The sequence below is a fragment of the Polyodon spathula genome, chromosome 9 (genome assembly GCF_017654505.1).
Source record: "Polyodon spathula isolate WHYD16114869_AA chromosome 9, ASM1765450v1, whole genome shotgun sequence".
NCBI classification, from domain to species: Eukaryota; Metazoa; Chordata; class Actinopteri; order Acipenseriformes; family Polyodontidae; genus Polyodon; species Polyodon spathula.
Genome location: NC_054542.1, coordinates 33,402,368 through 33,420,094, shown reverse-complemented (window position 1 = coordinate 33,420,094; position 17,727 = coordinate 33,402,368). Strand labels below are relative to the sequence as shown.

The 17,727-nt window shown below is 38.2% G+C and overlaps 1 protein-coding gene across 1 annotated transcript in view; it reads left to right on the top strand.

Moving 5' to 3' along the window:
- Window positions 1-15,625: 15,625 nt before the first annotated feature.
- LOC121321074 (dedicator of cytokinesis protein 9-like) overlaps window positions 15,626-17,727 on the top strand; it is a 107,900-nt gene continuing 105,798 nt past the window's right edge. Inside the window, exon 1 of the mRNA XM_041259983.1 lies at window positions 15,626-16,306. Within this exon, the coding sequence (XP_041115917.1) occupies window positions 16,145-16,306 (162 nt within the window). The 5' untranslated portion in view covers window positions 15,626-16,144. The remainder of the gene's footprint in view (window positions 16,307-17,727) is intronic.

Below are 17,727 nucleotides of genomic sequence, written 5' to 3'. Positions count from 1 at the left end.
TGATTGATTCTGGTGGTAACAGGTGATCAGTGTAGCATTGTGGGGCACGCGATACTCATTAGCATATCATTTGCGTACATTAGCATTAAGTACAGTTAATTACAGTTCGCTACTGGAGCGGCATGTGAAAACAAGGCGCGGCAGACGAAGGCGTGCTAGCGTCAAAAGTGCATCAAGGCGTACTTAATTCTTTCAGATGCGGCTCTGATCCTGCACATAATAGTTAGGGACTTAGTTCAGATTTTGTGCCTGAATTCAGTACGGCACGCTGGTGGAGCATCAATTTGAAACAGCGGTTACTGAGCATACCTTTTTATATTGCTTAATCTGCTGAACCTGTCGCTGTTGAGAAAGGGGTGTTCTGTTTTGTTTGGCCTAACCAAAAAACAATTGTAGCCTTTCTGAATGAAACACTTCAGAGGATATTTTACAGACCATTAAGAAACAAAAAACAGAAGGTCGTGTATTAAACCAAGTCTACCTTAACGATTGTTGACCCAGCGTGTTTGTCTCGTTGGTTGGCTAAACGAAACTCCCAGCTGTGTTGGCAACTTTTTTTTCCCACTTTAGTCCTCCTTGTGGCTTTTCAAATTTGATTATTACACTATAATGAGTGGACCTCTCTTTTGACGTAACAACCTTGCCTGCTTTTTTCACGTTTTTTAAAAAAAACACGTCTGAAGTTTGCTTGTTTTTTTTTTTTATTTATTTTTTTGCCAGCTGCAGTAAAAGTACAGCTGATGACAGATTTGTTTATCGTCCCTTTTCGTAATGAAAAAAAAAAAAATTAAGTCATGTTTGTGATAAATGTATTCAATTTGTTACACAGAGGCTGGCACATCCTATTTGACCTAGAAAATATTTGATAAAAAAATAGTGTTGAGTTGATATGCCAGGGTATTCTGAGCTATCAATAGCACCATATAACAGTCTCAGTAGACTGTGCTATTCTAAATGAGTAAAGAAAGAGGTAATTGAAATGTAAACACCACTATTAAAGCATTTCTATAAAAGAGTCCTAAGGTTTGAAATTACATTTGATTAACTTCACTCATCCTATCTATCTATCTATCTATCTATATATATATATATATATATATATATATATATATATATATATATATATATATATATATATATATATATATATATATATATATATACTATATATAAAATTATTATTATTTGACTTTATTTTATACATCTGGTCACAGTTTCACAAAGCACTCCCAAGCTTAGCAAGCAGCTCCTATAGTAGAAACTTCTTGGCTGTGTTGGCTGCGCTTTTTCAATAGAAATAAGTGGTGTAAGTGGTTTGTAAAATTAGCCCTGTGGTCTTCCCCTCTGAGATAGGGCTGAACTCTGGCCACCAAGAATCCAGTCTATAAATCTCAATCACACATTTTCAAACATGAGTAAAAATAGAATGAAAACATGTACTGAATGTCAGTTTGTAATTGTTAGATAACACTGTCCAATATACCAGTAGCAAAATCTGTTAGACTAATAAATATATACTGGTATACATCTTTAAATATTAAAAGCTTAAGTAGCATTGACAATGTACTGTACCATCATTTTACTGATTTAGTACATCACCATTAGACTCCTACTAACCTCTAGCATTATCCTGTCCAGATTCAGTTGATGGAAGGCTGATGTAATACAGCAGGCAATCCTGTTAATACTCATTAGTTAAACAGTCCGTATGCTGGCCTTCTCCTTAAAATGATTAAGGAGGAGATGACAGTGTGCAGCAGTTATGTAGGTAAACGTCTATGACTAACTTCATTATAGTGAAAAGTAAGGGGGGGGGGACAATTTTGCAGAGCCTTTTAATGAGTCCTAATGTTGATTGCAGTGCCTTTTTGAGATGAAAAGAATAATCTAATATAATGCAGGGTTTTAGTACTATGTAGAGTCTATTTGGTGCAGTTTGTGTTAGGATCAGTTGTGTTTATTTATACCAGAGCACATTCCCAGGGTGGCAGAGCTTTGGATGAGAACTGGAATTGAACGTTTCAGATTAAATTCCAATGTGACAGTAATCCTGATAGAAAGTGAGGCTTTTAAAGAGAGAGAGAGAGAGAGAGAGAGAGAGCAAAAATCTAGTTCTGTTTGTTACTGGCACTTGTCTGTGTGCAGGGTGGATTTGTGCTGAGGAGTGAAATGAATCGGGCATTATCAAGGACTGTACATAGCTGAGAAACGGAGTGCGCAATTAGTCAAGTGGTTTGACTGTTCAGCTCCTTTTACTGTGTCCCTGCATATAGGAAACACTGACTGGAAACCACATTTCCTCTTGTATGTATTTCAAGGTTCCAACCCGAAGAACAACCAGTGTTGTACTTTTGAGAAACATGTGAGTCACAATTAGCAGTTTCCCAATTAGCATTGTTTTTTTGGAAGAATAGAATAGCACTGATTATGTTGCTTTGAAATATGACGCCTCCCACAGATGTTGTTTTTTTGTGTTAAACACAGCAATGAATAATCCCTAAAATGTAATGGTGCCAGTCCTAAATAAAGGGAGCTTCACATTGAGTGTACTGTACGGTACTTAATGTTGAGCACGTTTTGTATATTGAACTGGCCACGAGGAATGAGTTCTTCAGGATAATAAACTTTTCAGTCTCAATTTTGGACTGCAGTCTAGGAACTCCTTGTGAAGTATTCGACAAAAAAAGGCAAACATTTAACAAAAAACCTATTGCCAATACCTTTCATTTAGGCTACTACTTGAAGTTTAGTTAGAGATTGGGATCAGGTCCACCTCACTGAAAAAAAATCACAAAGTAAATATTCCATTGAAATAAAAAATGGTATTGTCTTAAACACAGCACATAAAACCATACAGCAATAAGTTGGCTGTTTTCACCTGCTATACACTCAATGTCTGTGTAAATGATTTCATCTAATATCCAGTTGCAGTTGATGGGGTTAATTTGAATAATTGAGGCATCCATCCGTGCAAGCTATACAATAAAAATTCTGGGAATGAGAGGAGGTTGGTTAAAGCACATTTTCCAAAGCTAGAATCTAATACGATAGGGCACAATGTCATTGTTTTGAGAATGTTTGTTTGTGGTTTAGATCTTACTGCTTCACTAAGAAGCCTGAAATACATATCGAATAACTGCAAGTTATTGACATTTTACTGCTGGCATTTTTGTTTCTTTGGGGGACAACATAAACCAGTGTTCTTTTCCTTTTACTTAAAGTACTGTTGATGAAGAATTTGTGGTGGAAGTAAGTAGCAGCTGTTCAATACAATTGGATCAGCTACAGTAGGTAGGATTTGCTTGGTGAGTTAACTGTGCTTGGGTGGTTGTTGGTTGTGCGCTTTGAATAGACTGAAATAGCTTTTAAAATGACATACATTTTGCTGTGATTTCATATTGCATATTAATTCTGCAACACAGCAGGCCCTGACATCACACTGAGAGCCCTAATTGTTCATACATACTGTGCATACAACTGAAAATGCCCCAGCTTCAGTTTTTTAGTACAAGGCAACATGCTTTTAAATACTTTCTCTGTGTGCAAAAATGTAATTTGATGCAAAGGCTGTAATCTACCCAAGAGATCAAGATGCACAGGCCGGTTCTAGTTAGTTGTCGTGAGAATTGAAGTTTCGTACAGTAGCTTCTGTACCAACATTTTTGTTAAGATTTCAGATAGTCTCAGGGAAGATTTGGACCTTGCTTTTACTCAGTTCTGTTTGTAAATGTACTTCAAAAAACCTTTTGTGAAATGTATTTTGTCTGGGTGCGCTTTACTCAATTATATTTAAATTATTAAATGAAAACAACCGGTATGTATGAATGGTAAACGGCTTTAAAGTAATTTCCCCACCAAGCAAGTCGGTTCACTATACAGGTCTCAGATGTGCAAACATGTATGATACATATTTGTTTAAAACATGATGTCTGGTATTACACTAGGTTAAAGAAATCACTGGTTTGCAAGACATGCTCTTAGATTGTCATGCACTTCCTGGGTCATTTCCCTTGGAAAGTGAAATTGGCCCCATCCCTTCAGTCACTCTAAATGGGCAATTCACACATAACATTTGTTTGCAGTGAAAGTTCTTAAATTCACAGAATTCAACATTCTGAGAAAAAAACAATAACAGTAAACATTGCTACTTGAGTACTGTAGTTTTACCTCAAAAAAATCCTCGAGACAAACCCTGCTGTGTTAATGTTCACCTACAGGAATGAGAACTGCTTGCATTGGTGTTTTTTCTTCTTTCATTTGGCTTTGATGCTGACTGTGTGTAGTTTTGGCTGTTTCCCAGATATTTCCAGCTTCAGAACAAGCTTTCTGCACCACTGGGAGTTATCTGTCTGTAGTGGTCTAATGCCAACTTTTAATTACAGTAAGTACACCTCATAAACAAGAAAGAGGTGAAAGTGCCTAAGCCTGGGATTAAACCATAGACGTGGTCTGCTTGCTTGCCTTCTCTGCTGTACTTTCCTGTGTAGCAGTAACACGTTGTCATGTTCACTAATCTGGATGAACCACATATTGTTTTTAAAATAGATTAAAACACATTTTAATTTTTAAAATGATTTCTTATTCATTTTTTTTTTTTTTTTGTAATCCGTTCTTTTTTGGATTTCTTTGCCATAGATAAAAACTGTTTTGAGTAATACTTTTTTCAACTTTATCTGAAAGGAGGAGTCCATTTTGTAGTGACAAGCCTCCAGTAAAAAAAATAAATAAATAAAAAAAATGACAAAGTCTCAGTTGTTTTGAGGCATGCGCTGGGCTGAAAGCTTGTCTGGGCAGCTCAGCCAAAAACCAGTCCTGCAGGATTTTAGTTCTTTCCAGTGGATGATGTTGATTATCTTCTCCAGTTGTAATCTCATAAGCAACTTCTTTGAATATTTACATACATTACGCTGACCTTTGGCAATGCAAATGTGTGCCATGTGAAAGAGTTGATCTTGTCCCTTCTGTTGGAGAAAGTAGATGTACTTATTATTTATGGTTGTTTCTTGTATTACATAATACAATTATAATAGTATTTGGTTCTTCATACCGTTTTTGTGCTTAACAGCCTCTGGGCAAATTGAGGGATATTGTCATATCCGCTGTTTGCCTTTGTGGCAGAGCAAGAGCCTTGCCTGTTAAAGTGTGAGTGTTTGTGTGTTTTGGTAATTGTTGGCAGGGATGGGGTTAATTCCTGGCCCTGCAAAAAACATCAGAATGAGGCTGCTCCCAAATGGGATAATTGGTGCTTATTGGGAACAGCCACATGCTATAAAAAGAGAACCTGAAGCTCCACTGAGGGAGATGTCTGAGCTGCAAGGAGAGAGAGAGAGAGGCGTTCCTCTGTTCATATTGAAACTCACTGTGACGGTAAAGTCTTGGGTGAGATATTTCTGGTTAGTATTTGTAGTGCATGGTTGTTTTGTTTAACCTTTTTATTTTGGTTCTGTGAGCTGTGTTTTTGTTTATCATATTTTATTTATAAAATAAAATACCTGCAGCTCTTCAGTTCTGAGTCCCATTTGTGCCACCTGACAACCATAGTCACCTGGTCACCCTAGCACAGCCCTTTATCGCAAACACATGGCCTTGTTTAAAAATAAGGGTGAACTAACCTGTGGGTTACAAAACATGAACATTCATTCATTCGTGATGGAACTTCCTTCAGTTGTAAATAAAAATCCAGGACTGTGGCTTGCCTCTGAATGTGCTCATTTCATAACATTCAAGTAAATTATAGCTAGTGTTCTTAAAGTGGCTTTAAAAAGATTTATTGTTTATCTTGTGTGACCTTGGTTTGTTTCACACTTTTTTATAATCACATTATGTGATTAGTGTTCCTTTGTTACACATGTAAAAGGCATTCATATTTTATAAAACTAAATTTTATATATATATATATATGTGTGTGTGTGTGTGTGTGTGTGTGTGTGTGTGTGTGTGTGTGTGTGTGTGTGTGTGTATATATATATATATATATATATATATATATATATATATATAAAATTTGTTATATAATAGAATTTATATTTTGGGGGGGGGGGGGGTATACTTTTCTAGGAAGGGGTTAAAAATAAATACATTTTAGATCCCAGACGGGTGTAACGAAACCCTGAGGTAATGTACTGTATACAAATGTAGAACTGTGCTGCCAAGTTTCAGGTTATTGCCAACACACACATTTTCAATTCAAGTAATTTAGCTTTATTTCTTTTGTTATTCATTTATCTATTTTAATTAATGTCTTCGTAGTTTAAGCTGAAAAGAGAAGATACTTACTTGCCGCAGGTATTGTGAAAGCCTACCTCGGAGGGTTGCATTTACTGTACCGCCATAGTGGGTAACTTGAGAATCTTCTTAGAAACATCTTGGAATGCTTTTGTACAGTATTCCTAACACTGCCGGAGAATGACTGACTCTTGGATAGTTATTTTTACATTTTGTCTCCACTAGAGGGCACTGTGATTAAACAGGTGAATTGTAAAATATTTATGGTGTCTTTGTGTAAACCTGGGGGCACTTTGTCCACGTAGAAGCAGTTATCCTTGGGAACAACATCATTCATTCCTGGAAAACTGCCCAGATCTGGCAATTCCTTGGTCTCTGACACATTTTTGTATGTCTAAACTTGCTACATAAACACAAGAAAAAAAAAAAAAAAAACAGGAGCCGATTTCCAGCAACGTAAACTATATTTCAAGTTTGGTTTTGTTGTTGCTTTTTCAATTAATCACATTGTGTATATCTTGTTTTTCTGTTCTACATGTCATGACTCTGGTTGGGGTTCAAAGTAAATAATAGCTGTACTGTGTCTGGAGAATAATCCTACTTCATTTAGTGTGTTGAAACAAGCACGTGTTTCCAGGGAGCCTTGGTGGGGAACTCGTCGTCAATCAAGAAAGACCAAGTATTGTTCGTTGAGTGCTCAGTTTAAAAAAACCCACAGAACTATAAAGAAGCCTTGTCATAATGATCACGACAACTAGAATCATTGTGGGTTTGCTTCTTGCCACGACACCCATGTGTAATACCATTTGATAGTGGTGCAATCGGCAACCTAATTTCTTATTCGATTATTTATTCTTATTCGACATTTATCCACAATAATGCATTGCCATTTTAGTCAAAGCAAAACATTTTAATTAATCTCACAAATCCTGACTAGTTTAACTGCAGAACTAAACTCTGCTTCTTTTTATGTGTTATTGCCATATAATCCAAACACAACATACTTGGAAACAAAATAAGGTAATCTTTAGGATTAATATTGGCATTCTTCTGAAATGATTATGCATAACATAAAGGGTATATGCTGTGTTCTTGTCACGTTTTAGTGCAAAAAGATGCATAGACCCACCAGTGAACTTTATCCAGGGTATATCCAACGCGAATGTAGAGGCCTAAAGTGTGTATCCTAGCAATGCGCAGACATTGAAGCACATTCACACAGTTTTATTAATGCAAGCCGGTAGGAGGTTAATCGCTGGAAAGTGTGGGCCAGAAGGTTGTAGGTTTACTGTAAATACTGATTAGCTATACTCTCTCCTTGGCATGATCGTAAGACTGCTTGCTATAGGGGGAAGTCAGCTGGGATTTGAGATCCTGCCTGGGATCTGCTTTTGCTGCATAGACAGAGGGCATCGCGAATGGAAAAGGGACTGACATATAAAACCCAGTCAGGTTGTCACAATTCTAGAAAGTGGCAGACAGGTTCAGAGATTCTTGCATGTTCTTTTTTGCATTCTAACAACAGTATAAATGTCTGTAAGTTTAAATAATCGGTTTAACTGAGCAATATAGTATGAAGCGTTATTCCACCAGAAGCTAATGGTTGCAACTAAGTTAATGTTGTTGGGTGGTAGAAACATATTCTACTGTAACTGTCTCTTTTATACATTAATTAATTCAACAGATTCAGGAATTTAATGAGAGACTTTTTCCTTAAATTTATATTACCAGCATATTGTTTTGCACCGACTGCATTCCTAGGGATACTAGTCTGTTCTTGGCTGCTACTTTACCGTGGTGTGGGAATCTACTGTGTAAGCTTGGTGCAGTATGTGCTGTCCTGCTTAATCACTCTATTATCCTGCTTGGATTTGCCTGCCACCTGTCCTCGCACTGCAGTACACAGCAGAGATTCCACCACGTCACGAGTTTGCAGAGATGCTCCTTTTAAATTCAGAGATGCTCAGCTTGGTCTAGAGCCTGATGTGCAGTAGATTACCCAGTGTGGCTTTGACCGTCTGCTTTTAATTTGACTTTCCTGTGCCCCTGTGCCCCTGACCCACTGCCCGACATGATGCTGGTGTCTGAGGTACCAAGGCCCTGCCTCCACCTGCTCAATAGATTGGCTCCCCTTGCTGTTTTATCACCACATTTTTGACCCAGTTTTGACTTTTTCTACTATATTTCTGATTCATAGGGGCCTTTACTGTAACTGCACGATAGACCTGTACAGTTTCTCAGCAAGATATCTTTTTAAAAAGTTTACTTTGAATCACTGTTTGTGGAAGGTATCAGGATTTATTTTGTGTTTTTACAGATGTTACCAATCATTGCACTTCAGTCTTGCCCAGATGGATTGGGAAGGCTTCCACCTGGACCACACTAAAAATGGCATGCATCATCTAGGTCGGGCCATCCTGGTTAAATATTTTCAGAAATTAAAGTGGGTTAAACATTTTATAAAAAGTGACACCTGAGCACTAGCCCTGAAACATGCACACTGCGTGACCTCACTGGACAGGTCGCTATGTAATGTGCAAGACTCTTGCCGCTATATGAGATGTGGGATTTGATGTTTTTTTTTATTTGAAAGGAATATGTTTTTTTTGTGTGTGTGTGTGTGTCTCTGGTTGCAATCCCAGTCTGTCTGCTCCTCTGTAGCAGCTGTGAAATCACATGGTTTAACTCTGTTTTAATGAACTGTCACTTTGACCCTGGGTTTCCAAAGGTCTCACTCCAGGCTGCAGAAGTAATGAATGAATCTCAATCGCTTACAGTAACAGGGAGAGTTTTTTCACTGTTAGTTTGGCAAATACAGTATGTGCTTCTCTGTGTACAGTAGGCATGGATACCCGGTTTCCTTTTAAGCAGTAGCCATGTACTGTAATGTATTATTGTACTGCAAACCTTTCCAGAGGTGTATACCATGCCACAGAACCCGGCGTTTACAGTTGCAATGGCTACTGAATAAACTGGCGAGCAGACACTTCAAAGATGAAGGGCATCTACTCTAATGTAGTTTTATTTTTTAAAATGTCTGTTTCATCCCTAGCAACAAACTGGCTCAATTCTTGGCTGTACATTTATCTCTCTGATGCACAGCTGAAATATAACTGGGATAAGAAATAAAACAAGACGTCATCTTTGGCTGCTGTTCAGTTGCCTTTGTTTTATAGAATAACATGAGCTCAGAAATATTTTTTTATTAATGGCCATTGTTATTATGCTGGGGGTTGGGGAATTGTGAGGTCCTTAAAATGAATTCCTGGCCCCACTTCAGGAGCCTGCATTATAAGCCAGATAGGCTGTATAGCATTTTGTTAAAGTACTGAAGGAAAAAATAAGCATATTTAATGTTGGCTAAGATCTGCAAAGTTTTTATATATATATATATGCATGTATGTATGTATGTATGTATGTGTGTATGTATGTGTGTGTGTGTGTATATATATATATATATATATATATATATATATATATATATATATATATATATATATATATATATGTGTGTGTGTATATATATATATATATATATATATATATATATATATATATGTATGTATATATGTATATGTTCTAATTGTGTTCAGTGGTTCAATTTAGATGAAAGCACCAGGAAATAAAATTTCACAACGTACTTTATTTTCCTTAAAAAACATTCATGCAAATGACATTTCAACACCCAAAATTACTGATGTTGGGGATGATGACGACGAATGGGGTGTGATTTGAGATCTATGCAAATCAAACCGGTTTGCACTTCACCATATTCAACGGCTTTTATCGTCGCCTGAAGAAATGATTGCAAAATGAAAAGAATAATGAGAAATGGTTATTAAGTTTTTTTTTTATTGTTATACAACATTGCGCTCCATAAAGGTCAGGGGTATTATAGAAACGCAGGAATATACTGTGAAATGCATAATAAAATGCAAGGAAATGGGCACTTCTGAAGGATCGTCCCCTGGGTTCACATTGCATTGACCTTTATGTTTTGGGTAAGTGGATGTTTACATGGTGTCAACTTTTTCCATTGTATCTGAAACCCCTCCTCTTTGCAATGGATCCTCACAAGTGGAAATACTGACAAGCGTAGCAGTTCTGTCGCATTGCATTGCATTTAAAAGATTAGTTAGATTCCTAGTTTAAAAACAAATTTAATATTTCTTAATTGAGAAAACTTGCATGTTGTATTATGAGAGCTTTAGTAATTTATTGTACAGTTTCTGCAGTTTAAAATTGCACCAAATCGCTCCGTTTCACATGCCAAAATCCACATTTTTCACCTGTTTTCTGCAGTGTAAAATTAACTAGCCTTACATTATTGGAGCAATCTCTCACTCCTTTTTTCTGTTTTAATACCAGTGCTATCACAATACTGCCAGCTGTCAGCCATGCGGGGCAGCCACTTTGTACCAAAATTTGAGATTATCATGATCACAATCATCTACTTAGAAACACCTTCTGAAAATAATCACAGACTGCTGCAGTAATGCTGCTTTTCAAACTGTGAAAACACAGTTTAGAAGTGTACAGAAGACAAGATTGACAACTCTTTGATTTACCATAGTGATTCAGTAGTAGCCCTTTAGATTATGCGTAATGATTTTCAACATTGTTTATTTTGAATGTCAGATGTTTCCATGCCTGGTTTCTGTACTGCAGATCTCTGTCTCAAGCTGATTAAAACAAGAGAGCTGAGTAGGGGCTCCCGAGTGGTGTATCAGCTGAAGGCACTCCTCATAGATTGCAGGATATGCGCCTGTGGTAGAGCAAAGCTCTGCCTTTTTTAAATTGGCAAGGATGGGGTTAATTTCCCCTACCTGCCTGGGTTTATTATGTTCAGGTGGCTGGGGTTGATTAGCTGATTGATCGTTAATTAACCTAATCAACTAATCAACCCCAGCCACCTGAACATAATAAACCCAGGCAGGTAGGGGAAATTAACCCCATCCTTGGCAATTTAAAAAGGGCAGAGCTTTGCTCTGCCACAGCGCCCTATAGCCTGGATGTTGCCGTTTCGAGTCCAGGCTATTCCACTTCCGGCCATGAATGGGAGTTTCCATGGGGGTGGCGCACAATTGGCCGAGCGCCTCCCAGAGTGGGGAGGGCTTAGGTCGGCCAGGGTGTCCTCTGCTCACCACGCACCAGTGACTCCTGTAGACTGGCCGGGCGCCTGCAGGCCTGCCTGCAAGTGGCCTAGAGCTGTGTGGTCCTCCAACGCTGTAGCTCTGAGGTAGCTGCATGACAGGACTACAGAGTGAAAAGAAACAGATGGCTGATGGCACACATTTTGGAGGACGCGTGTGTTGTTCTTCGTCTCTCCCAAGGTCAGCGTGGGGATTGCAGCGATGAGCCAGGCTTATAAATTGGAAATTTCAAATTGGGGAGAAAAATAGGGTAAAATACTGGCGTTTCCAAATATATACAGTGCTCCCTCACTATAAAGCGGGTCTCAGGGGACACAGAATATAAGTGTTATAACCGAAGAGCGTTATAAACGGGAGGGGCTGGGGGGTGCCGCAGGACACATAACCACACATCTGACTAAAATACAAAATAAAATAACTCCCTCTGTAAAGCAGGAAAAGAGAATGGGCTCGCCCCAAGTTTGGCTGCCGGAGCAGGGCTGAAGCGTCTCTCCCGCAGCAAAAAAGTAAATCCATTAGGAAAGATAACCACATAATAGGCCTAATATTTATTTTGTTATAAAACAAATGCTGAATAAGATGTCTGTGTTATAAAGTGCCAGCACAGCTTTTCTTCAGTTCAGATACTGTATCAAAAGGGAGAGACAGAAACGGAAGTTAGCCGGACTAGTTGTTTATTTATTGTAGAAATATTACATGAATCACTAGCATTGGGAATTGGGGGACATGAGGCGCGTTATAACCGAGAGCCTTATAGCAAGGGAGCACTCTGTGTGTGTGTGTGTGATATCTATCTATCGATCTAGAGACTTTGATCTGTGTATATGTGTGTGTGTGTGTGTGTGTGTGTGTGTGTGTGTGTGTATATATATATATATATATGTATATATCTCGAGACTTTGATCTGTATATATATATATATATATGTATATAATCTCGAGACTTTGATCTGTATCGGTGGAAAGTAAGCTGGCTAGATATGATTTTTGTTCTGTGTGTCTGCTGTTCTGTTCTGAATCACTATGCCCTGTTCCAGAGAGTATGCACTTTTCTTTCTTTTTTTTTTTGGTAAAATATGTGGTGTTTATTCTGTCAAGTCTATACAAAATCCAAAGTAAAGGTTGTGATGCCAGTGGTAAACACATTTTTTTTTGAGTAGTTAAGGAAATGGCTGCACAAACACGTATGGAACTGAGATTACCAGCGTGTACCAGTTTTGTTTATGTGCTGTTCCTACTGTTAGTTTTGTATTTTTGCCAGAATTGACCCATGTCTAGCTGCCTTGTAACCACTTTTAAAACTCAGCAGGTTGTTTGTGAAAGATAAAGAGCTGACCATACATTAGAGTGGTATAGGGGTGCTTTGTTATATTGAGAAGCTTTTGTGACCTCCCTTTTAAGATTTTTGATTTTTAGTTAATGGCACATTCTCCTTACTGTGGAGGAGACCATTTCACTGAGTTTAGTATGTATCCTGCTATTTATCGGAACTGTATGTAAGTTTGCATTTCACTTGCTGACAGTCTTATGTAAGTACAAATGTGTCCAATCCCTGTTTTTTTTTGTTAACTAATTTGTATATTTTGCTAAGGGAAAAAAAAAAAAAAAACAAGCAGCTAGTACTTTTAGTCTCTTGACACAATTCACCCTGTGTTGCTCAATTAAGTGATGCACAGGGAGGAGCTGTATGCTTGGCACATTCCTATGTCCTCTGAAGTTGACATAGTGCAAAGCCACAGACCTCCAACAGTGCTGTTACTGATTTTAGATGGACTGATATTAGGAAAGGGATCTTTACATTCCGTCAGTCCCCCACTAAAACACAAAGACCGATCACACTCTTGCTCAAAAGTTTATTAAACAAAAATGTTTTTTTCATACTATGATAGAAAAATTCTACCCTCTCATGTCTGTGAAGGTTGTCACACACAGACATTAAGTGTGTGAAGAGGGGCTTTGTTTGGCTTTGCACAGTGACCTGACTGAAGGGCACATAATACTTACCATTTTCCTTTACTTTCCAATATTGCAAACTGAGGAGAAATGTCCAAAACATAACCTACTTGTCTGTGTTATTTAAAGGCGCAGAATCCCTCTGAATACCAGTTGCTAGTCTTTTTTAAAGGCTGAACGAATCTCAGAGTACCATCCCCAACAGTAATAAGGAAACAAGGTTTCGGAGTACAGGGCTAACACTATCTGTTTGACGCGGAGCGTTGAGTGACCTTTGCAATGTGTGTCCTACTGAGGATTAAGCCCAAACATGTTTTTGTTTGTTCTCTTTTAGATAATAAATTTGGCTCATTGCTACTATAGATCCTCTATAGCCCCCTTCCTCCATGGTTTTGCTGGCTAAAATAGAAAGAAAAGTAGACCTGCCCACACATTCTTTCTTTGCTTCATTGAGTGCAATCCTGTAGTGTGTTTATGCTCATACCATACAGGTCTTCCCTTCACTGGGAAGGAAGTAAAATAAATAAATAAAATGATATACTGTATACTAGAGGGCCACAGGTGCGGACCACTGAAGTGTGGTGTGTGGGGGGAGATAATCTTCCCTTTTTAGTGTTTAGTTAGTAGAGTTTTAGTGCTCCCCACAATCAAGGAAGATAATTAAAATGCCCACAGAGTCCCTTGCTCCTGTCTAGGATCAGTGCATTCAGCTTGAAGAGCTCTTATTACTGCACTCGCCATCTCGGTTCAGGTTTTTTTTCTTCACTGTTTTAAAACAAGTAAGTGACAGGTTCTGTGTGGAGAACTTTTATTCTGTCGAAGACCCCTCATTGTGCCCTTTCTGTCAAGGACACTTCAGGCCTGTTTTTGATCCAGTGGGCTTCTGCTATTTTGCATCTCTTGAAAGGTAAATGGGGAAAATCTTTTGTTTGTTTTACAATAATAAGATCAATCGAGCATAAATGTTCATCACAGCATTTTGCCCCTTCATTTCATGTTGCAATCTGGAGCACTGTTGGATCTTACTGAATATGTATGAGACCTCTGAATGGTATGATTTGATGTTTTCTAAAAGGCATATGGAGAAAAGGTAAAGTGAAGCATTTCAATATGTGCAATACATCCATTTAATTGGTATGAGGCCTTGCATCCACACCATTTAAAATACTGGTAAATATCATTTTCAGAAAGGACTAAGGACCCAGGAGACTCAAAACTTCACTCTCAACCAATGGATTAAACAAGCACTGAACTGGAAACTCACATGGCCTATTAACTGGATATGATAGAGCTGAAGTAATGTATACAAGTACTTTGGTCGCATCCCACAGATTTTGGGATCCAATGTAAAATCCTCTTTGGAAGAGCTGGGTATTAAGTCTTTTACATGACAAACAGTTCCTATAAAGATTTCCGGGGCAGGTTGGTTCATGTTGACAAGATAGCGACCCCCGACAAATCCTCCGTATAGTGTGACCTAAACGCAATGCACCTGCAGGAAATGCGTACAGACTGCTTGTGGAGGGGGAATGGTGTATTGGTATCTGGCCTTTAGTCTCAATATGATCTGAACTTCATTCTCACTTAATTCAGAAGATTTTGTTCATTTATTAAAGCTTACGGCTTGTGTCCTGTAGTTCTGGTGTATGTTAGGACTTTAGTAGAATTCTTAAATGGCTGTTAGAATAGGTTTGTATAAACATGCCCCTTTCTGAAAAAGAAAATCAAACATTGTTGTCTCCCACAAACCAGTAGTACAGGTGGAGACTGTAGGTATTTCAGATCGAAGCAGTGCAATTATTTCAGGATGCAATTTTATAGACTCAGCAAGAGTCTTTGCAGTTTAATATTCACCGTTTTACATTTTTAAAGGTATTTTGACCCTTGAAGGCCTCGGGTAAATAATGTGGGAGGGAAATTTGACATTGTCAGGAAAGGAGGAGATTTGGGTGCCCCTCCAGTGGTATCTGAGCATCATCATTTGATTCTCACTTCTATATATTCAGTTCCGCTGGTTCTTGAAGGCCAGTACTTGACACTGAAAGGTTTCTATAGGAGCAGCAGAGGCCAAAGCAGCCTTCTCATTTACAAGTCAATATTTCTTCATCACCGCCACCTCCCCCTCCCCCTACTGTCTTTTTGTGTGTTCCCTAGTGGAAAGTAAAATAGTAAATCGCTTGCAGATTTGAGTCAAGGAAAGAGATGGGAGCATATGCTTTCATTTAGGAAAGGAGCCATCAGAGAGAGAGAGAGAGAGAGAGAGAGAGAGAGAGAAAAAAGAAAGAGAAAGAGAGTGTTACTGGGATGAGCGTCAGCAACTGCAGCTTCAGGGATTGGCAGTGTGATCATGTGCAGTAGTTGAAGCAGCAGCAGCATCATTCACAGCATCCTTTAATCTGGGGCACCAGACTCACCAGAGGCACTGTGAAGCAGGCTGAGTAAACGTGCAGAAGGGTGATTTGGCTTACAGAGAAACCTTTGTGCAGTATTGCATGGAAATAGCGCAATCCCTTTCTGCTGTAATTTCGGCAGTTAATGCAGCTGTTTCCTTTGCATGGATGCTTTTCTGATACCTTTGCACTGCCTGGGGATGTGCTGTGTTTCATCTTAAATGGGACTGCATTGCTGAGTAGTTGAAGAAGGTTACTGCTGCTGTCCCCACCCCCCATCTGTACTATTACAAGTTTTGGGAGATAAAACAGGGTATGGAGCACAACATAAAGAGGTTAAACGGGGGAACTTGGACAGTAGGTAGCAAGTCTGAAGGAGCAGGAGTATGCAGCTGGTGATGTGTGAATTCTGCACGCTACTGGGATGGGCTGCACGGCCAGTGTTATTCTTTTTGAAGGCCTTCGCACAGTTATTGAGAGGAACTGCGGCTATATATGTAAGAACGAGCCAGAGCAGAATGCCCTGGAACAAGCAGCGCAATCACCGAGCAGAGGAGACTCCAGGATATGGACGAATTCTGCCTTGGTAATTGTTGACATGCTGTGTTTTGTGTACTGTATACCTTGAAGCACAGTGTAAAGCATAACATGTTTTAAGTTGACATTGAAATTGAGAGTGTTTTGTTTTTTTTTAAACAGAAAATGCAGGAATTAAGTCAATCTTTTAAGTCTATCCCTGCAGTTGAATCTTATTAATTATGCAGGCTCACTAAAATGTATGGTTAATTGCATGGTTGTGTGTGTGTGTGTGTGTGTGTGTGTGTGCTTCCCCTTTTTAAAAAGACTTCAGCATTATAATACATATAACCATTTGCTTTTATAGGATAATGGATTCCTACTTCTGCTTTTGTTTTTGTTGCTATGTTGACAAAATACAAGTGTTAAAAAAAAAAAAAATCTTATATTGTTTTGAACAATTTTTTTTTTTTTCAGTACTAAAATAATGGGCATCTTGATTTCTAAAATAAAATCAGTCAATTTTAGTAGTTTGTCACTGTTTTTTGGAAGTAATAATAAGGGTTACCTACCTTAATGTCTGTGCTTTTTTATTTTTAATATTCCTCAGTACGTGTTTTAAAGGAAGCTTCTTTGCATTTGCAGCCCATCTCATTACAAACTGACAGAATTGGATAGCACAGGCAATTAAAACAGCACCTTATAAGTATGGTCTATGGGTTAAAAGCAAAATTACACGTAGTGTCAGCTGCAGTCTCGGATAGGGTGTAAAATCAACGGGGCTCGTCGTTTCTAGAAAGAACCTTTTTAATGGGGTGAAAAATATCTGTCTACAGTCAGTTACATATTGACGTCAGATGCCTTCTGCCATTTTGGAAATTAGACTTTGCCTTTCAAATCCTTTACCAGTCAGTAGAAGACGTTTCCTTCTTAACAATTTGAACTGTTAAGCCTTGTATATAACTTTATACAAAGCTGGTGCAAGATATTTATGTATAATAATAATAATGTTGTTGTTGTTATTATTTGTGTAATGGGTGTTATGAGATTAGAAGCTTCCAAAAAATATTATATTTATTTATTTGTTGGATCCTTGCCTACTAATTTGGTATCGGTGTCTTTAAAGGTGTGATTACCAAATCGGTATTCTAATCAAAGGCCTTATCCAATTTATTGAGACTATAATTTGGCTGTTTTTTCAAAGCACAAACAGAACATTAAATGGTTAAGGGCTTTGTCAACTGATATGAAGCTTTGTGAATTAAATGGGTTGTCAGGTAGGCAGGTACTGCAGCTGGATTTAAGAATAAAAAATAATTACATATAAAGGCTTGGTTAGGAGATTAAGGTAACCTCTTTGAATGCATTGGGAAAGAAGTGACTTGCATGTAGTTTGTATAGAGAAAGCTACATTGTATGAGAGGTGTTGATGAACAGATGTATATGGGGGATGGGCAAGGGAGAAAGAGGGTTTGGAGAAGCATGTGATTC